This window comes from Carya illinoinensis, chromosome 1 (genome assembly GCF_018687715.1).
Source record: "Carya illinoinensis cultivar Pawnee chromosome 1, C.illinoinensisPawnee_v1, whole genome shotgun sequence".
NCBI lineage: Eukaryota > Viridiplantae > Streptophyta > Magnoliopsida > Fagales > Juglandaceae > Carya > Carya illinoinensis.
This window is the reverse complement of record NC_056752.1, coordinates 49,904,201-49,925,853: the sequence shown is the minus strand read 5'-3', so window position 1 is coordinate 49,925,853 and position 21,653 is coordinate 49,904,201. Positions and strand designations below refer to the sequence as shown.

At 36.4% G+C, this 21,653-nt stretch overlaps 3 protein-coding genes across 13 annotated transcripts; 2 read left to right on the top strand and 1 right to left on the bottom strand.

The window, feature by feature from the left end:
• Positions 1-1,991: 1,991 nt before the first annotated feature.
• LOC122281289 (putative hydrolase C777.06c) lies at positions 1,992-12,272 on the bottom strand. 7 transcript variants are annotated; one of them, XR_006230196.1, is made up of 15 exons: positions 11,927-12,272; positions 10,272-10,399; positions 10,026-10,138; positions 9,080-9,121; positions 7,922-7,977; positions 7,672-7,748; positions 7,351-7,470; positions 6,538-6,614; positions 6,394-6,457; positions 6,203-6,253; positions 6,081-6,129; positions 5,161-5,342; positions 4,160-4,503; positions 2,594-2,774; positions 1,992-2,493 (listed from the first exon to the last, which is right to left on the bottom strand). XR_006230196.1 is itself a non-coding variant. In XM_043092666.1 (12 exons), exons 1-12 carry the CDS (start codon positions 12,078-12,080, stop codon positions 5,694-5,696), a joined length of 999 nt encoding a protein of 332 aa, XP_042948600.1. In that variant the 5' UTR covers positions 12,081-12,270; the 3' UTR covers positions 5,464-5,693. The 7 variants fall into 7 exon arrangements, 2 of the variants coding, with proteins under 2 accessions (XP_042948600.1, XP_042948596.1); XR_006230195.1 differs by lacking the exon at positions 1,992-2,493 and having other exon boundaries at positions 2,501-2,774; XR_006230197.1 differs by lacking the exon at positions 1,992-2,493 and having other exon boundaries at positions 2,501-2,774; positions 4,286-4,503.
• A 944-nt stretch (positions 12,273-13,216) lies between these two features.
• On the top strand, positions 13,217-17,224 carry LOC122281266 (fructan 6-exohydrolase-like). 5 transcript variants are annotated; one of them, XM_043092653.1, is made up of 8 exons: positions 13,217-13,323; positions 13,576-13,706; positions 13,944-13,952; positions 14,265-15,136; positions 15,257-15,415; positions 15,600-15,838; positions 15,931-16,021; positions 16,810-17,224. In XM_043092653.1, the coding sequence occupies exons 2-8, from the start codon at positions 13,700-13,702 to the stop codon at positions 16,990-16,992; spliced, it is 1,560 nt and encodes a 519-aa protein (XP_042948587.1). In that variant the 5' UTR covers positions 13,217-13,323; positions 13,576-13,699; the 3' UTR covers positions 16,993-17,224. The 5 variants fall into 5 exon arrangements, with proteins under 5 accessions (XP_042948587.1, XP_042948581.1, XP_042948559.1 ...); XM_043092647.1 differs by having other exon boundaries at positions 13,272-13,399; XM_043092625.1 differs by having other exon boundaries at positions 13,285-13,706.
• Positions 17,225-18,453: 1,229 nt separating this feature from the next.
• Positions 18,454-21,651, top strand: LOC122281241 (beta-fructofuranosidase, cell wall isozyme-like). Its single transcript, XM_043092599.1, has 7 exons — positions 18,454-18,666; positions 18,809-18,817; positions 18,922-19,784; positions 19,912-20,070; positions 20,269-20,507; positions 20,601-20,691; positions 21,084-21,651. Exons 1-7 carry the CDS (start codon positions 18,492-18,494, stop codon positions 21,273-21,275), a joined length of 1,728 nt encoding a protein of 575 aa, XP_042948533.1. The 5' UTR covers positions 18,454-18,491; the 3' UTR covers positions 21,276-21,651.
• The last annotated feature ends 2 nt before the right edge of the window (positions 21,652-21,653 follow it).

Sequence of the window (21,653 nt, the reverse complement as noted above, 5' to 3'; positions counted from 1 at the left end):
ACCAGGGAAGGCATTGCATGTGGGGGAGGGCTAAACTGCTTCACGCTATTTGATTAATATACTATGAAAAATGTATTGGGAGGACTCTTTGTGGAATATATAATGCCCCTACTTTGTAGTGCAGCAATGAGAAATTTCTTTGGTTAATAAACCTAGAACGTCCATGCCTCATGGGCGTTGCATATATGTATATATATAGGAAAGTAGGTTAAGGATAGTTTATTATGAATGAATATACTTCTATATATGCGCCCATAGCCCTATATATATAATATAAATAGCGTGGGTACATATAAAAGATATCTGGAGCTACACTGTCTTTCTGTTCGCTCATGTTTTCGATGAGTTTGTGATCCCCCACAAAAGAGAAGGGTTAAATAAAGAATATAAAAATCATTTTCCTTTTGTCATTTTCTTGTTTTATTCTTCAATGATTTAGTTTTTGAAATGGGTTCTCTCTCGACAGTAGTCTCAATATGCTTTCCCAGCTCATCTGCGCCTTAAAATAATGTACAAATTAAGTTATATATAAGATATGATGAGAGGAACGATTTCGTGCCTGTGGTATCATGTCAAGGCCTCAGTGTTATGCCAACAGGCTCCTTGCATTTGGCATATAATTCAGGACCACTGGTTATATATAGATCTGATCAAATTAATCGGCATGCATGATCAACATTTCAATTTTATCTTACTGAGCTGTATAATCTAGGATTACTTGCATGGTAAATTCAGAACAAAAAACCTAGCTAGCTCAATATATATATGTTAATTCTGGAGGGAAAAACTCCTAAGGATGCTCATAGATCATATCAGTGATCTTCTGTTAATTCATACCACTCTCTCTCTCTCTCTCTCTCTCTCTCTCTCTCTCTCTCTCAAACACAGACACACTCACGTACAGACACAATTTCTTGGACTGATATGTTAGGTTTAACTTTTGCAGTTTGCTAGCTTAAACAGATATGCTTGTGCGCTAGCACATGTGAAACGTACATCCGAATCCTCGTGAAAATTAACGATAATTGATCAAGTTATCATTACATTTAAAGATATATACCACAACCACATATTGCACGTGACCACATCACAGGTTCGATCAAATTGTCGCGCTGAATATATAAGAATTGGATGCTAAAAGATTCATATATATATAATTAATGGTCAAGTAGCTTAGCTAGAGTATTGCTGAAAACTAATGGAATATAACCAACCATATGCATGAATCCATGATCATAAAATGAACGACATGCATTCTATATTAGGTGGCTGCACTATGAAAAGACAAACATATATTAATTTCAAATAAAAAGTTGGCCGATCTCGAATCATTTAATTTTTCTTAGTAATGCTGCATGCATGGTCCGTAGCGAAAGAAGCTTTTTAGTAATTAAACCCATCTAATTCGGTCCTGATCAATGTGATCATAACATCAAACAACGTACGAGCCTTGAGGGCTTACTGCGAAGCTTCTTTTGTCATTAAGTAAGTACTGATCTTGATCTCGCATCCCAATCCCATTTCCATGCATGCCACTTGATTATTAATGCATGGACTCCTTTACTTTTCTTTTTTTTCTTTCTAAGGCATATATGTTAAATCTTATAGAAGTTTGCAGATATGCAAGCTTTTGATGGCATAAGCTAGATCACTCAAACCTTATATATATATAATGCTGATATAAGGTGGAATCAGACACGAGATAACAGGCTTAGTTGATAATCAAAACCTCAAATTTCATATTATTTTCGGTCTGTTGTAGATATTAGAAAAAAATTTCAAGGAAGCAATATGAAGATTTATATAAGGAATTAGAGTTCTTCACTAGCTAGGCAAGATAAATGGAATTAAGTTTGGTTGCCTGTGAACGCGGGATCGAATCTGTCGGTGTGAGGTCCCCCCTATACGATCTCTCCTTTTATATATATATATATATATACTCGGAACAAAATTTCGAGATGCTTGTCATTTTCAGGCATTTTTCACATCTCTTTCGTTGCGCAGCATGCATGCACACGCGCGCACATATATATATGTATGTAAGTATTATTTTATCATATATGTTGCCCTTCAAGTTCACTCAATTTATACAGATTAAGTCTGAGCTCTCAAAACTCCTCAGATTTTTGTTTTCTCTGCTAACAGCATCTCTCCCTATCAAGCTTCTTAGAAGCTTACTGATCTGAAAAGTAACATCGTTACAGTTGTACTGCTCATTTAAGCATTTATAATTTAATCCAGCAACTCTTTGTGATCCTGATCTTTCCTTTTTCTTATCTCTGCCATGACTTAAAAATCAACGCCAGATTAATAAAAACCTTGACCATGGACCTGATATATGGTAGCCGTACGTGGCTGCAAGTCTGCAACTAGTTAGGTCTAGGGTTAGGCCGCCACGGCCGACTGATCTTGACTATGCCAGCCTCATGGGGCGGCTAATTATCCCCAAGCAAAGTTCGTGACTTTATGCCAGAATAGACAAAGTGCTCCTGTCTGTCAATGCACAAAGGAAAAAAATAAATAAATTGCTGTCATTTTGTGTACGGTTGGTCAAGTTTTGAATCATACCCATCAAATTACAATTAAGCATTACATGAAAGTAATTAGGCAAACCCTATTATTCTACGAAGCCCTAGCTAGTTGCACTGCACGGTTGTCTTGTAGTAGTAGTTGATCTGGGATTTAGGTGCCAGTTCTTTCCTAGCAACAGTCGTCGACGTTGCTGCTCGTGGAATTCTTGAGCAAGCTAAGCAAGCCTTCATAATCATGTGCGGCTGTCAAAATTGACAAATATTAATATTATTTAAGGTTTATATGCAGTTCTTCATCATGTACTAGTTTATTATGTCATGATTTCGCATCAACTAGACGCATGCTTGGAAATCACTCGACTAGAATATCATGTTACATACTTAACATAAAGTAATATTAATATTCATCACTACTGTTTAACTATTCATTGACATACATGATATAAAATGATAGGCACACAATTATAAAAACTAATAAACAGAAGTACGGGCGTGCGTGTGACATTATTTTGATGCAATTATTGATGGTAACTATAAAGCTGATCAGATATTATATAAGAACAAAGTCACAAATTTATCCATATTATTTACTGATCATTATAAGATCAGAGATTGATGATATATAGTTATACACAATCGTTTTAGGGTTTGTTTGGAAACACGATTGTTCTCAAATACACTTAGACTCCATTTGGAACTTAGACTAATCAACTCAACTCGGTCTAATTTTAAGTTTAATTTAACATTCAAACATCCAACTCACAAATTACTAAACTTGTGATCTCAACTCAAAATTTCTTTACACGTAAAACTTATAATTTTTTTCAACTTCTTATAAATACATCTAAATACTTCTTAACATCTAAACACATCTAAATTCATGATAGGTAGACTCCACAAAACTCACTCCACTATCTTAACTTACTACTATTTATAAAAAATTGATCAACTTAACTAAACATCTAAACAGCCCTCAGACTATTTTATTATTATTCACAAACTATTCATTATTATTTTACTACAATTCTAAATATTCTTAATATATAAACAGAGCCTTAGAGAGATTAAGAGATTATTCCTAAATTAAAATATCCTAATTTTTATTGTCGTTGTTGGGTTGTCATGCATATGGAGCAGAAGCATTTGCTCATAATTAGATTAAGCATCTGATGCATGCAACTCCAAGGCCAAGGCAGTACAGGGGCCATGCAATGCATGCTCACAGACTAACAGTAGGAACTCATAACAAGTACAAGCTCACGTGAGAGGGGTACGATTTCATTGGGAGCCCAACTTTTTACAAAAATTGAGAAAAAACAAATGGTAAAATTTAAAAGAGCAAGGGAATTTAATGATCAGGTTCTGGAGTCCTAATCATGTGCATTTATTGTATATAATATATATAAATATATATATATATTAGGGTGTGGGAAGGAGGGTTCACGAGTGGGAATAGGCAAAACTCAGTGGGTCCTATGATATATATATGATTGTGATGTTGGTGGGGTCCATCAAGATAAGTAAGGGAACTACAATATGCACATGTTGAGCTCTATCATTCTCAATGGACCACAATGCGCTGAAATTGTCATGAAATGATGCGTGTGAACAGTCAGAAAGATGCCCACGTGAACGGCTCTACTGCGAAGAGTCTATGTGGAAGAATGAAGAGGAGGAGCATCCTAAATATCCTCTTCTCCAAGTCGTTTATAATGCTAGGTGGTGTGGGGGTGTGTGTTACTGTACAGGCTTACAGCATTCCACCCGCTGCCTTCCAACAACACCATCCGTGAAAAGGACAACTCGAAGACACGTCCTTGACCCGACAATTCCTCGTGGCCATTCATGATTGGACACAATTTGACAGACTCATGCAAGGCGAGCGAATTGACCCTCTCCTCTCCTCTCTCCATTTCTCCCAGTTTGACAAGAAGTTCCTTGTCGGATCAGGCGGCCATATTCCTTTTGACACCTGTTATCAGTAAAATTTCCTCTCTTTTAAATGTTTTTCAATATTATTTTGTATGAAAATACGGACGACCTATTAATTTTAACATAAAAAAGATACGAAATTGACGAATTTAAATTTTATGTTTAAGTTTTCAAATAAAAAATTAATTAATCTGTTAAAATACGATTTATAAATGGATAAAAAAAAAATATTGTAAGACTAAAATTCAGCATTAAGTACATCAAGATGTACATATTGTGCCCCTCCATTTATCTAAATTATAAAATCACTTCAAAACATTATAAAAAATATCTCCTCCCAAATTCATGCTGCGAAAGTCTTGCTGTTCTATTTTTTCCATCTTGATATAACATCTGGAATGTCAAGTTAAAGTTGGACTTGCCTCCCTTCCTCATGAATCTCAAAGTTTTGGTATGACTGAATCACACAATGTCTATTCGACAAAAATCCTCTTTTATAGTGCACAGAGAATTTTGGCAAGAGCTTGAAAGAAACCAATTATCTTTCCCCACGTGGTTCTTTTTTCTTTGGGATGAGTGGGGACAAAAAACTGGGACAGGGCTTTTGTTGAGTGAAATATTATGAGTTTGAGCAAGTATTAACATAGGGGGATATTAAAAGAAACAAGTCGGTCATGCAAGCAAGCAAGATTCATACCTTAACCAAACTGGGGGCATACGTCAAGCATACTCTGGGTGCCCCGAGTTGATCACATAATAGATAAAAACGAAATCAACATGCCTGTCCATGGCATTACTTCTTTCGTTTATCCTAAAAATCAGAGCGCATCTTCCACAAGTTGCAAGTAACGATGAATATTTTGCCACTTCTTAACCTGCCTGCAAAAATAAATTTCCAAACTATATTTTTTGGGTTGTGCATCTACATGTATCAATGAACAACCCCAGTTCAGTTGATGAATGTATCCTGGAATTTCTTGGTTCAAGAAAACGTTGTGAGGAACAGAAACAGGATGAATGGTTTTATTCAGATTCAAATGATTGCCATCTTAACAAATCATGAAGTACATTGGAAGCAAACTTGACAAGAGCTAAAGGGCGGATACTAATTCCATACGGATGCTACATGATCTCAATAAAGATCAATTGAATTATGAAATTCAAAGCTTGGTTTTATCAAGGGAAAAAAAATGGGCCATGTAGAATAGAGGCCAGTCTAAAGGGGAGAGGCTAGAGTGTTACTGGTATGCGGAGTCCATCATAGCTCAGTTGTACATCAAGACCCTCTGTCTCCATCAGTTTCTTAAGATAATCGTTCACTTTTTCATGATCCATCAAATGCATCATACCTTCACAAGCACCAATTGCAGAAACGAAGCATATTACCATCTATAATTTCAAGCATTAATGCTATAACTGAGAATGATTATTGGGCTTGCCAAATGCTATTATGACAAATCATTTGAAACCCTTTCAACCTTTTATGGATATCAAACCTTACTGGATTGAATGATTTATCAAGATGTGAAAGTGGTCTACAAGCTACTGAGAAATTAGAATTCCTAGGCAACAGTGAAAACATTATGCAGGGAATGGAGGGCCGGAGGCTAATCATACCAGTGAAAAGTGTTCTCTTTGGTTGGATTTTCCGTACCTCCTCCAAAGCCTGAGAAAGGGGTAAATGAAATCTCAAGGTTTTCAAATACAAATTTGTGCTGAAAGAGGTAAAAGAACATTACCCTTGGAAGTCCGAAATGTGTTGAAGAAGACCGATCTGGCCTTAAAGCATCCTGAAAAATCATTTAATAATACACCACATAAGAACCATCATCTTAGGTTTCTATAATTGAGTATCATGATTATAAACAGATACATCTGTTTGTCTCTGAGAGAGAGAGAGAGAGAGAGAGAGAGAGAGAGAGAGAGAGACCAGAATCAGGACTTCACAGCCCTTCAGAAGTGGATAAGTTTCTTCAGGTATCCCGCTAACATCACTGTAAATGCGATAAAAGATTAGCTCCAACCTGGTGTACTCTTGAAATAAAAACCTACCAATGATACTTAGAAGCATTACCTAATGTAACAAATGTTACCGAAACGAAACCCAAGGGAACGATAATCACGACCATGCCATACTGGTAAAGGGGTAAACTGAAATACAAAATTGAGAAAGATAAAACAGATAGGCATTAGAGTTGTGTAACTGGTTTTGCCATTCTTTGATCAATATAATTTATTTATTCATCAAAAAAAAAAATAAAACAGAGAGGTATGACTGTAATATGTTGGGTTTGTTTTCACATCGTAGGACTTTTTTCTTTGTAAGTTACATCAAACGAGATATAACACATGCTTGCGCTAATCTTTTATGTCAAAGTGATCAGCAATATGCACCTCTGCTGTAAATCTACTTTGGATGAGGATATGGGTCATTCAATTTTATTGGACATTTAGCTTTATATTCTTTTGATAAGTATCTTTGGCATTACATTCTGAAGTAAACGCCTAGGCATTGCTCTCGTATATGTCCCATATACTTGGGCATATGTCTTCTCTTTTGATCAATAAAATTTTGTTTACCGATCAAAATATATATATATTCTGAAGTAAAAACTAAGGAAGAATCTTCTCATACTGCTATGGCAGAATTCTGACTGCCACCAATTCTGCCCCATAAATACCTAACACAGCTCACACGTGTAGTCACAGATTTTAAAGAACTCATAATATCTGTTTCACTACATTGTTATAAGGGCAGGTAAGTTGGAAAAGGGGATCACATACCTCTATCTGCTAAGACACCTTACAAATTGAAAGTTTGGGACGTGCATAATTTGGGGCTGAAAAGACAGGGTTCAGTAATAAAAAAACATTTAATGTAATTGACCTTTAGATCATGGACAACAAATGGCTCCTCATGTATGATATTGAATTGCAATTCTGAGACTGCAGCACCGGGTAAAACGGCACTTGTATCCACTAAGTAATAATGTGTCTTCTTCATCACCTGCAATTATTTAATAATTACCAAAGAAGGACAAACAAAGCTGCGAATGGTTCATAATTATTTTTCTGATTAATACTGAGAATGGTCCATACTGACAAGAAGTTGTGTGAAGTGATTTCGTATGGGATTAATACCAACAAAGAGATATGAACATAATGCATATTGAAATTCTTGCAAGAAAGAGAGAGCTGGAGGTTGGACCTCAAAATCGCGCTGGGCCACATAAATTGGAATGTAGGGCTGGACATTGTTTGTCCAGTCACGAAGATCATCAAGGCCTGAGAGAGAGAGAGAGAGAGAGAGAGTTCAGTACTAGATTAATGTGTTTTTCTAAGTTTTTTTAAAAAGATAAAGATGCAAAAAGAAAAAGAGAAAAAAAAAAAACATGACGCACTAACAAAAGATTGGTAATTATTCATTGAATAACAGTAGAAAGTGTTCTGTCAGAGACCTCCAATTGCATCAGCATGAGAATGAGTAATAATAACAGCGTCAAGTGTTCTTATCCTGACAGAAATGCAGCTAGTTACGAAGAGGCAAATACCTGACAATAGACATATATAATATTAAGAGAATATGCAAAAGCATTGCCAATTTAATGATCTTTGGAATAATTTGTCAGAGATAATTATCCCAAAAAAAAAAAAAAAAAAATTGTTCAAGAGACCACCAAAGACATGCAATCAAGTAAAAAAATATTATTGTTTTTCAAATAGTTCAAGGCCAGACTCTAACAAATGACAAGTTGGTCACCAAGTCGGATATTATAGACACAACCACCAACCACTCATTAGTGTGGAAGCATGTCATACAAACTTACTCCGCAAAATCATTCATAGAAGTCAGATTATTCTTGTATTCTAGTGCATCATTTTAATTCAGAGTTTAATGCCAGTTAATGTAATGATCCATGTTTCCATGATCATTCAGGTGAATATCTGTAGCACAATAAATGTAAAAGGCACTCAGGTGAGAAGAACACTCAAGAATATCTAATTGCTTAATATGTGCAATTAGAAAAAGATAATGAGTGTTTAAATGTGACACCAACATATGAAGGGCAAAACTTCATATTTGCATGAAATACCTAAATTACAATACAAAACCCCAACCACTTTACCGCTTAAATCACAGCAGCCAAGCTTAAAGTGGATATATTACCCACGAAATGTACATATGCCATCCATTTTCAAACCCAAATATTATACGCGTCTTATGCAACTAAATAACAAATGATATAGAAACCTCACACAAAACTCAATTGTCTCTTGACCATAAGTTACGATGCCACCACTATAAATAAATGTCCATCCTTAACCAAATGAAATCAGTTTAAAATGCTTCTTTATCTGTTTTATGAAAAAAATATCATGCTCATCATCAAATCATATTCTGTTCAAAACCTGCTAGATAGCAATCTACATCCTAGTTTTCTTTTCCTTTATTTTTTAAATGGAGGATTTAATAATTTAACACAGTATCTGGTTCTTCTCCAAGTTAAAGTCGTATAACCCAGAGAAACACAGTCAACAAACATAAACATATGACTTTGCTACTTTAAAGCCTAGATAAAATAGAGCTTAAAGAATTGAAGCAGAGGATTACTAACCCAAAGGTAGGAAACCATCGGAGGGCACTGTGATAGAAGAACCTGCACAGCAGAATTTGAAAATTAAAAATAGAAAGAAAAGGAGAAAAATCTCACTAAAAAGGTATTTGGTATGGAAATAGCAAAAAAAAAAGGGTAATCATTCGTTATCTCCTTTCATCACATGTAAGTCTTTCTTGCACTATTTTTTACATAGCACAAAATTCAGTATTGAGGAACAACAATTATTTTCTCCTCATTTTGATAGATAAAAATTACAACATTTTTTTTTTAAAAGTTAGGGTTCATGAGGTTATTCTCATCAGGCGTTGTCAGCATGAGAATGACTAATAATAACTTCAATAAAATTACAACATTTTACATCACTTAATTATCATCAATACTATTTCACTAATACCATTATTATTACTACCATACATTAATACTTTAATGAGATAGCTTTAAACCAACAGAGTTTATAAAACTGCTAATGAGAATGTAGACTCAATAGCTAGACATTTCGTAATGGAGCCAGCCAGTACCACAGTGCAACAAGGCCTGCGGTTGACTTAACCTGGAGAGCAAGGGACAGATAAATTTCAATTCTAAACTAGCAAATATGAACAAGAAAGATGATACAACTTGTGAATATGCAATAGGTGTGCAGGTCTGACCTTCTCCACAAGTCACTATGTGGTATTAAAGTAAAAGGACAGTTAATGAAAAAGAAATTTTGATATCCTTGGGTGTCCAGGCCAGCTTGCGCGCACCTCAACTAATCCCACGGGGCCTTGAAGTTAACAGCCAGGTAAACCTCCAGTGGTCCTAAGGGGACTCGAACTAGTGACCATTGGGGAGCAAACCCAAGGCCTGACCAATTAAGCTACCCCTCAGGGTTAGTTAATGAAAAAGAAATTATCCATTGTAGAAACGTAAGCATAGTCAGAATAAGAATAATTTTCCTTACTTTCCAGCATCTATGAGAATGTTACATCTTCCAGAGGCCCTAGGATAACGAATAAGGATGCTTGTGTTGAGTCTTCTATTTTTATTACCTGGTTCCACAGCTTTTGAGCAAACCTACCAGAACCAAAAAGCATTCCAGCTCTTTGAAAAATCAAATATGTATTTGGAAAGAACTTTAAGCAATCGAAGCACATTTTAGCCAATCAAATGGCAAATTTTTCTAAGCACTACACTTCTGCAACCATACCGGACATGTCTTTAAAGGATTTGTCAGGCAGCTCACACGTGGAACCCCTTCACTAGTTCCTGTCCCCATAAATATGATTTCTGATAGGTCGGCAGGTAACTGCAATCCAGCATCCTCATTTGTAGAATCTGTAATGCAAAACAGTATCACTGCTCATTTAAAGCCCCGAAAAGTTTATAAATACCATCATAAAGTCTCCATGTGGTGCCTACTGATATTTGTTCCTGATAGTAAAATGTTTGGGAGAAGCATAGATCCTCAACCAAAAACATTTAATCAAATTACAATATTTATTTAACTGGGCGGGGAAGAAGGGGCTTAGAGTTGTTGCACTAACACCCACATGAGGTCAGCTAAAACAATCAGAGTCTCATATCTCGTGCAGTACCGTGAGCATATTTAAAGTAAGTTTTGGAAACCCAACGAAGATGTGAGCACGTGAAAAAACAAATCAAATCCATAGCATTCATTGTAATTATCTATCATTCTCCTTATATGTCGATTTATTGGCAACTTGATGGTACAAGGTTTTGCTAGTGTTCAAAACAAATCCAAATCCATAGAAAATAATAACCATGACTTGACAGCTCCAAACCTAAACAACGTGTAAGAAAAACAAACAAAAAGTCCTGAAAAAATGACCTAGCATGCTAGCTACATTATTTAAAGAGTTTTGCTACATACAAGCAAAGTCACATACTAATCTGCTTACCAATACTGATTCCTTCATACTTAAAATTTAAATTAACACTGTTTTCAATAAAATCTACTTTTTGACCAATCACATTAAATTGGTACGTAGATTAGTGTACAATTGTGCTTCCAACTAGATTTTTCCTTATTTAAATGTCAACCACCTTTTACCACATTCAACATAAGATTTTCAAAACGCAAATTGAAACTAGATAATCTTCAAAACCCCATAAGGCTTTTGTGTTATAGAAAACCAAAGAAACATTATTAGATACATATTAATAAACCTAAATTGTTAATTACTGCAACACAATACTAACCATGTAAGCCGACTTAAACTCATTGAAGCAAAAAATATTCAGGTGATCAAAATCTCTTAGATAGATAACTAAAAAAATGTCAAATTTACGAAGTGAATTGACTAACTACTTTACACCTGGTCAATGCATGTATTTGTCCCAAATGCCCCCACAATTCATCGCTACATCATCCTTACTAAAATCCATCAAAGCTTTTACATGCATAAAAAGCCATCATCACCCAGAAACGGAGTTAACATATCTATTGGAAATGCCGATACTTCACAGTACCATCAGCCTTATTAAGATCAATGCTTTTGCATGCATCAAAGTCATCAACACCCAGAAACGGAGTTTTCCATTGAACACACTGCCTTACCAAGTTCATAGAAAAGCTCTCTCCAAACAAACTTTCAATTCTAAATTCCCTAAAGCCATAGAGCATGAATTAAGATTGAAACCCATCCCAACCAAACAAGTTTCATTCAAACAAAAAGAGCATAACTGCTCAACATTCCAAATGCCCATAAAACATTAGTTTGTTTAGACATCATCCAATACATAAAAACTCAGGCAGTAAACATAATACCCATTAGATTGTATGGGAGCCTAGCAGGGGGTTGGGGGGAGCTCTTGAAAAACGCTTAATAAGGTTGAACTTACTAGATTGAAGCGAAGCCTGAAAGATTCGTCTGAAGGGAGAGAACCCATTTCTGGGAACCGAAATGGCAGAACTTTTGCGCAAGATTTGGCGTCTGTAAAGGGCAAAACAGGATAGAGAAGGAGAAGGGCAAATTGTGCCCAGAAATAGAACCATCTGATATAAAGCTTCCAATTTGTCTGAAATGAAAAGGTGGAATTCCTTTCAGAATTCAAAAAGGTCGGTCTTTTTGGTTCATATGGAATAGGATGCTGAGGAAAGAAACCGAGAAAATCTATTTCCGGCCTGCCTTTGTTCGTCTGATATAACATGCGTTTCCAGACTTATGAATCGATGACTGAAAACGCAATGACACCCAGCACCTTCATAGCAACAATTATGAAGGGCCAAATTACAAGAACCTCCCCACAGTTCACATATTTACGAATTACCACTTTCTTTAGCATTTCCTTTTCATTAACAATTAACTTTATTTATTTATATTGTGACACTGGTGTCCAGAACAACGTTCCAATTAGTTTTAAGAATGTACAGATTTTTGATAAGGAGATTTTCGTAAGTATGGTTCAAATAATTCAAAAAGAAAATTCGTAAATCCAATAATCCTTAGAATTATTTGCACCTAAAAAATTTAAACCGTAAACTTAAAGATACCGTACCATCATATCAGACACCACTACCACTTCAACCAACACCTTTAACAATTAACTTTTGACACAGCATATTTGTTTTATCCTGAGCGAAAGAGTTTCTTTTGATTGAAACTCAATGCTTTCAAAGTTCTTGACGGGACACTTTTTAATTTTGAGAAATTGGTAATTTTAAACATGTTATAGGATGAAATAAAATTATATTTGAATTTAATATTTATCTTGTTGTCCATTAATTCAAATATAGACATCACTACGTACAATTTTTCACATGAAATTTGATTCTCCCCATTAAAAATGGGAATTTATTAATAATAACAGCTAATCACTCTAGCTGTAGCCCACAACTTTATGCATAGGATAATGGGAGATCCAGATCAGACCCTGTAAATGATAAATACCAGAGTTTAATACGCTTAAAGCCATAATTTTTGTCTTCTAACCTAAATAAAAATGAAAACAAAAATTATTATGATAAAAATGATTACCTAAATATAAAAAATGATATTTATAATTTTAGTAGTGTTTGATATGATGGTACGCTATCTTTTAAGTTTACGGTTTAAATTTTTTAGGTGCAAATAATTCTAAGGATTATTGGATTTAAGAATTTCACAGGAATAATTATTCAGTTTTTTTAGTTGGAAAATTTGTGTTTTTGTCGTTTACAATGTAGTTCGACGTCATACTAAATTACTAATTCTTTTGTTAGTTGACTTTCGGCTCCTTCGACAATCGACACAAAACTCGTAGGGGGATCTCTCCTGAGAAATTTGATTCTTCGATCGTTTTGAATACAGTTTCAGATTTTCTGAGCAAAATCTTGTGAAGATCAATCATCTCATTATATACATATTTTGTGGATTCAAATCCCCCTCTAAACTCTGCTAATATACAGCCAGCTTGATTTTCTCTCATAAATAGCTTAGAATTACATCCAAAGCCACCATGGTTGTGTCTTGTATCTGGCTAATGTTCTTCTTTTCCCTCTTTGGCTATAGTGGTGTTCTTGAGCTTGAGGGTTTCCACCACGTTTGCCGAAACGGACATCAAACTGCACAATATTCTAATTCTGGGAATCAACCTTACCGAACTTCTTATCACTTCCAGCCTCCCAACAATTGGATGAATGGTATTCCTCACCTGACGAGTTTCCTCTTCCCTTTTCTTCAATATTTAAACCAAAGAAAATTTTTTTTCTTTGGTTTACATTATAGTCTGTTTCTTCAACTTCTTGTTCTTTTCAGTTTACTGCTTAATAGCTCTTACAGTGTTTTTTTTTTTTTTTTTTTTTTTTTCGCATCTTGATTTTCACCTGTGACATGTTTGTGATGGTGGAATGGACAAATGGGTGTCTTTGGATGCACAGATCCTAATGGTAAATTTCCTCACCGTTGCTTCTTTCATCTCTTTTTATCTTCACTCTTATTTCTTTTGATTCAACTTAGAAAGTATTATTACCTGCTGGAAAATCATCCTTGGGTATGGGTAATCATCAACCAAACCAAGAAACCATATAAGCAGCTAATCTTTTGGTTCAAGTTCTTCTAAACTACAACGCAATGTAATGTATGCGAAGTGCAAACAATACAAATAATGCAGGTCAAGTTCGGGTCTATTCCTTGCTGGGTTCTATTCAAGCTAATTTAATTAGGACAATGTAATTTACATAGTAATGTAATATTTGTAGGACCAATGTTACGTTTCGGAATCTACCATCTGTTCTACCAATATAACCCAAAAGCCGCAGTTTGGAGCAGCAATGTTATCTGGGGCCACTCTACATCAACGGATCTCGTGAATTGGACCCCACATGATCCAGCAATGTACCCATCACAGCAGTCCGATATCAACGGCTGCTGGTCGGGTTCCGTCACGATCCTCCCCGGAGACCACCCGGTCATCCTCTACACTGGAATTGACGCTGAGAATCGCCAAGTACAAAACTTGGCTGCGCCCAAGAACTTTTCTGACCCATTCCTTAGGGAATGGGTTAAGTTCAAACATAATCCACTACTGGCACCCAATTCCAAGAACAAAATCAATGCAACCTGTTTCAGAGACCCATCCACTGCTTGGCTTGGCCGTGATGGGAATTGGAGAGTGATCATTGGCAGCCAAAAGAAAGAACGGGGCTTGGCAATTCTCTTTAAGAGTAATGATTTTTTTCATTGGGAAGAAGCTGAAAAACCACTTTGCTCTGCTAAGGACACAGGAATGTGGGAATGTCCTGATTTTTATCCAGTTTTGATCGAAAGCCCGCTTGGTATTGACACTTCAAGTAATGGTCCGGATGTCAGATATGTGCTCAAGGTGAGCTTCTTTAACATACTACATGATTACTACATGATCGGGACTTATAACAAGGACAAGGATATCTTCATTCCGGATAACGGACAATTCAATGAAGACTCGAGCATGCGATATGATTATGGAAAATTTTATGCCTCAAAGACTTTCTTTGACAACAAGAACCCACTCCACAGAAGGATCTTGTGGGGTTGGGTAAATGAATCTTCAAGTATCATTGATGATATGAAGAAGGGATGGTCTGGGGTTCAGGTAATTCTAGTTCTATAGGAATGCTTTAAATATCAAGTTGTAATGTGAATATTAACCATCACGACTTGTAATATTAGTGGGCAACGACATTTTTTCTCTGTTTCTGGACACATTTTGCAGGCGATTCCAAGGAGTATTTGGCTCGATGAATCTGGAAAACAATTGGTGCAATGGCCAATCAAAGAAATTGAAAAGTTGCGTGGAACCCAGATCGAGTTGCCTTACCAAGTGCTAAGTGGGGGATCAGTGCTTGAAGTTTCTGGTCTCACAGCAGCACAGGTGAACCTTTTGTTTTAATTCGGTAATGTGATTATACAACACAAATTAAGCTGTTAAAGCAGCATGGTAAATTTGTATTCTCATGGTTATTTGGAGAACCCACTAGCTAGGCCAAAACAAACGCTATTATTTTTCCCCTTTGCATGTATTGATCATTATTTTCCTAAACGTCAATCCTTGTCAGGCAGACGTTGTGATTTCATTTGAAATAAGTGAGTTTATTAAAGCTGAAGTGCTGGATCCAAGTTGGACCAACCCACAAGTACTTTGTAGCAGAAAGGATGCATCAGTTAAAGGTGGCCTAGGGCCATTTGGGTTGCTAGTTTTGGCTTCAGAGGGCCTGCAGGAGTATACAGCAGTATTCTACAGAATATTCAAAGGCCATAACAAATATGTGGTGCTCATGTGCAGCGACCAAAGCAGGTCTCTCTCTCTCTCTCTCTCTGATCAAGTCGGCAAAATTGTGGCAAAAGTTCAAACTTTGAAATTATTTTTGGGTGTAAATCGTGTGGCAGATCTTCTTTGAATCAAGATAACGATAAGACCATTTATGGGGCATTTGTGGATGTGGACCCTGTTCTGGAGAAGCTGTCACTAAGAAGCTTGGTGAGTTGCTGTGATAATATCCGTGAAAATCTTTGCTTTCTAAATAATGAAAAGTCATGTAATCATGTTCTCCACGCCTTTACATGTATACAGTATGCTTAATTCAGAGTCCAGCCCTACCAAAAGTGCCACCGGCCACTTCGGTATACATCGCCCCCTTTCTTTCTGATCAAGTCTTCCTTACCCACCAAGCCCCTCCCTACTGGTTGTTTTCGTTTACTGCTTTCTATTTTATCAAAAACAACAAAAAGAAGAACGTCTATTTTGGATGATTATTTCGTCCTTCAAAAACCTCCATACTTAAACCTATTCTGTCAAATCAAAACTAAATAAAGGCACCAGTGCTAAATACAAAGCTTAACTTTGTTTTATATTCCCTTTCCCACAAATCATGTGTTGGTTTTTTTTAATGGTCGAGCAGTACTATAAAAAACAATTGCCTATTGCTTTAAACAAAGCAAGATCTAGCTAGCCCCACGTCTTTGGCATGTGTCCCTCGACCTCGTCTGTATTAAAATTGAACATGGCAGTAATACGTGAGAAGCAAATAAAGCTACTTTTGGTTAGGGTAAACAAACCACGTATGCCTAGAAGTCAATGCCTACACATTTACACGCAATCATGAATATAACAGGACCGCTAGCTGATATATATGTACCTGACCATTTGACTTTTGTACCTTTGATATTGCTTCCTAATTAATCTTATGTATACATGTTTCCTGGTTTTGTGTCCTAATTAATCCATTAATGTTCCAGAATTTGATCCTTTAATTAAAATTGTTACAGATTGATCACTCTATTGTGGAGAGCTTTGGTGCAGAAGGAAAGGCTTGCATCACAGCTAGGGTTTATCCTACATTGGCCATTAATGATGCTGAGGCTCACTTGTATGTTTTCAATAATGGAACTCAGAATATTGGGATCACCAGATTGAGTGCTTGGAGCATGAAGAAAGCTCAAATAAATTGAAACAAATTAAGATCATGATCAAGATCAGATATATTAACGTAACTCGCTCGACCAAACCAACCATATTCTTTCAGCCAAAGCATCATCCGGGGACACCGTATATATATATATATACCATGTAACTGCATGTAATCTGTAACCTGTTCTGTTCCCTTCATTTCCTTGTGTTAATTATTAATCTCTAAGGTAAACATGAATTACATGATTGAGAAAGTAGTTTAGGATTCAAACACGTAATTGTTGAAACGCACGTAGGCCGGTCAAGCTCGCCATAATTGATCGATCAATTTGGGTCGACAAGTCTAACCAGTCTGCGCATTTTTCTCTCTTTTCTGTATGCAAAATCAAGGAAGCAGTTTTGTAGTTTTTAGATACATACAGTTTTACTAGTTTTTGTGTAATTTATTAATGTGTTTGATAAAAATAATTATTTTATATTAAAAAAATGATACAATTAATTATACTGATAAAATACATAAAAATATAACTGCATATAAAATTTTTATTCAAATTTAAATATCAATGTCTTTATCTTCCACGTGCAACAATGCAAGAAAAAATGAATGGTCTTTGTTTCTTATCAAAATAATTACGTTCTCTGGACAAAAAATAGAAGAAAGAAAGAAATTGAACGTAGGGTGTAATATTTCATTTTTTGGAAATTCAAAGATATTGTAGACTGTAATAATGTCGGTTATGGATACTTTTTCTGACATAGGTTGGCATCAATCAATAATCTAGTACTTGACAATTTTCTTTTTTATTTTTCTAAATCACGAACCACCACTCTTGCTGCTAAGATTAATCATGAGCTAACAGGCTAAGCACCAAGGCTTTGAAGGAGCATGCTGCATGTTTTATAGGGAGATTTTTCATGTTGTGGGAAGAACAAGTTTCACGAGTTGGATGTTATATATAACAGCCTGCCAGCCACTTGTGGACAATAGGGTAGTTTAAACAGTATACATATATACTGTATGCACCCCTACATATATATACATACTACCCAAATGCAGGAAGCTTTTTATATTATTTTATCAAATAGAGCAATGTAAATACGATGCTTGTTGTCCATCCTGTTATTTCCCTCATAAAAACACACACACACACACAATTAATTATTTTTCTACTTGCCTTGATGCCTGGTTTTGTACCCACAGCAATTGTTCTCCTGGGATCTGAGCTCATGTTCTTCAGATCCCACCATAACTTTTTTTTCTAATATTTTTTATTTTTTATCTAATCGATCCCACCATAACTGGATCTGCAGTTGTTTAACAAATCAATGTCTTCGGGGTGTGTTTGTGTCTATAGAAATATATATATATATATATGTCACACCACCGTTGTTGACTTTTGACTTAACATAATTCCCATATTTCGTGGATCCTTCTCCCCTTATCCATCCTCTCATACACGGCGCCTTCAGAGCTCTCTCTCTATAAATAGTCATAGACTCATAGTATTCATTACTTTTCCTCTCATTCTCACAAAGCAACATGGCCATCTCTTCTGCTTGGCTGGTTTTCTGTTTTCTCCTTCTCCGCCATGCTGTTGTTGAGCTTGAAGCTTCCCATCATGTTTACAGAAACCTTCAAGTTTCTTCATCTCCTTCTGAACATCAGCCTTATAGAACTTCTTATCACTTCCAACCCCCCCAAAACTGGATCAATGGTATTTCTTTGACCTTTTGTTTTTACCTTCTTTGCTGTCTCATTTTCCGACTTCATATCTCTAACTGTGTTTCCTCCTTGTTTTTGTCGTCTTGACATGTTCTGATTCTGGAACGGACAAATGGGTGTCTTTGGATATGTAGATCCCAATGGTAAGCTCTTTTCCCATTTGGTCTTCCAGTTTTTTTTTTTTTCTCTCTCTTTTTTTTTTTTCCCTAAAGGTTTTCTTTTAACATCTTGTGATTCATGTCTGCAGGACCAATGATTTACAGGGGACTTTACCATCTTTTCTACCAATACAATCCCAAAGGTGCAGTTTGGGGCAACATTGTCTGGGCACACTCTACGTCAACGGACTTGGTGAACTGGACCCCACATGAGCCGGCCATCTACCCATCACAGCAGTCCGATATCAACGGCTGCTGGTCTGGCTCCACCACAATCCTCCCCTGGGGCACCCCAGTTATTCTCTACACAGGAATTGACCCCCAGGACCAACAGGTCCAAAATTTGGCCATTCCCAAAAATCTCTCTGATCCATACCTTAGGGAATGGGTCAAGTCCCCCAAAAATCCATTGATGGCACCCACTTCGGCTAACCAAATCAATGCAAGCTCCTTTAGGGACCCAACCTCTGCTTGGTTAGGCCCTGATGGCACTTGGAGAGTGATCATTGGAAGTAAAAGGCACACCAGGGGATTAGCTATTCTTTATAGAAGTAAAGACTTCATTCGTTGGGTTAAATCCCAGCACCCACTTCACTCGGCCAAGGACACCGGAATGTGGGAATGCCCTGATTTTTTCCCGGTTTTGGTCAATTCGGAACTTGGTGTTGACACATCAATCATGGGTCCGGATGTTAAACATGTGCTTAAGGTGAGCTTGGACAACACCAAACACGAGTACTACACGATTGGAACTTATAACCTTGGCAAGGATAACTACGTTCCAGACAAGGGGCAGGTGGACAGCGACTCAGGGTTGAGATATGATTATGGAAAGTATTATGCTTCGAAAACTTTCTTTGACAGCGCAAAGAACAGAAGAATTTTGTTGGGTTGGATCAATGAGTCTTCGAGTGTCAATGATGATATTAAGAAGGGATGGTCTGGAGTACAGGTAATTCTGTCCATTATTGCTATATAGAATGGTCTAGGCCTACCAAGTTACAGAGTCGGACTATAGCAGAAATCAGCATTTGTTTAGCTTTATTAATCGAAGCTGTTTTTTGGAGCACATTTTGCAGGCAATTCCAAGGATACTTTGGCTGGATACATCCGGAAAACAATTGGTACAGTGGCCCATAAGAGAAATTGAAAAGCTGCGTGGACACGAAGTCCACTTGCCTAAGCAAGTGCTTGAGGGAGGATCAGCACTCGAAGTTTCTGGTGTCACAGCAGTGCAGGTGAATACTTTTTGGTTGTAATTCAGAAACGGGATCTTAGAACGTGTAACTACAGATATAGTTTCAAACCCACCAATAGATTGATATAATGATATTGCCTGTCAATTTTTTTTTGTGATAAGGAATGATATTGCCGATCGTTAGTGCTACTATATATGTGCTAAAACAGTGATTTTCTTTTGTTTTCTACATCCACAGGCTGATGTTGAGGTTTCATTCGGAATAAGTGAGTTGGAGAAAGCAGAAGTGCTGAACCCAAGTTGGACAAATCCACAAGAGCTGTGCAGCAAAAAGGGTGCATCAGTTAAAGGGGGTTTGGGACCATTTGGACTGCTAGTTTTGGCTTCAAAGGGCTTGCAAGAGTACACAGCAGTGTTCTTTAGAATATTCAAAGGCCATAACAAATATGTGGTGTTAATGTGCAGCGACCAAAGCAGGTCTTAACAAAACTTCCAAACAAAAACAAACTGAAAAAACTTGGAAGTCTTGAACTTCTTTTAACTTTTAATGCTTTTTTCTCTCGTTGACAGGTCTTCCTTGAATAATAACAATGACAAGACGAATTATGGGGCTTTTCTGGATGTGGACCCTTCACGCGAGAAGGTGTCGCTCAGAAGTTTGGTAAGTTTCTATGAAACTTCGGAAATAATATTCCAATTTCTATACATTGCATTGTGAGAAAGTCAAACTTTCTGAATGTTCATGACCTCACCTACGTTGCAGTGATGGGAAACTCTATACAAGTATTGACCACCAAAGTTTTTAAAGACATTTCAAACTCTGATCCTTGTAGAAAAAATCCGTTTTTTAAGAATTTGGCAGTAGATTACGTATCCTCTATTGAGTAAGATTCAAAGAATATGTTCATACTCAATCATTTTGACTAATGATTTGTTTGAGATCTATGACCATTACCATACGTGTCTACATATCCCATTTAATAATATGAATTTTCCATCTTGATGCGTTTCTGAGTCCTTAATTTCATCACAATGTAAAATTATTTTCTCCAGATTGATCATTCCATTGTGGAGAGCTTTGGTGGAAAAGGAAAAGCTTGCATCACGGCTAGAGTTTACCCCACGTTGGCAATTGATGATAAGGCCCACTTGCACGTTTTCAATAATGGAACTGAGAATGTCCAATTCACACTTAGTGCTTGGAGCATGAAGAAAGCTCGTCTCGATTTGGAGTCGAAACTTTGAGGTAGATCTACCTAGCTCCAAGAGAAAGTGTGGAGGAGAGCAATATCATTTAAACAAGTTTTACTTTTTAATAAATAAATAAAGCGGAAATATTGCAGAAAACACCTAAATAATATTTACAGGGGTGCAAGTGTGTGCCTTTTCTAAAAGATTCATAAATCAATTATTGATTATTAACTTCTTGCTCTGTACACTGTATTTGAGGGAGAGAGAGAGAGAGAGAGAGAGAGAGAGAGAGAGAGAGAGAGAGAGAGAGAGAGAGAGAGAGAGAGAGAGAGAGAGAAGGGTAGAGACCAGAGTAGTGCTGTACATTGAGGGAGATATTCTAAAGCTCCCCAAGGATTCTGATAATAAATCATTTATCTATTCCGATTTATA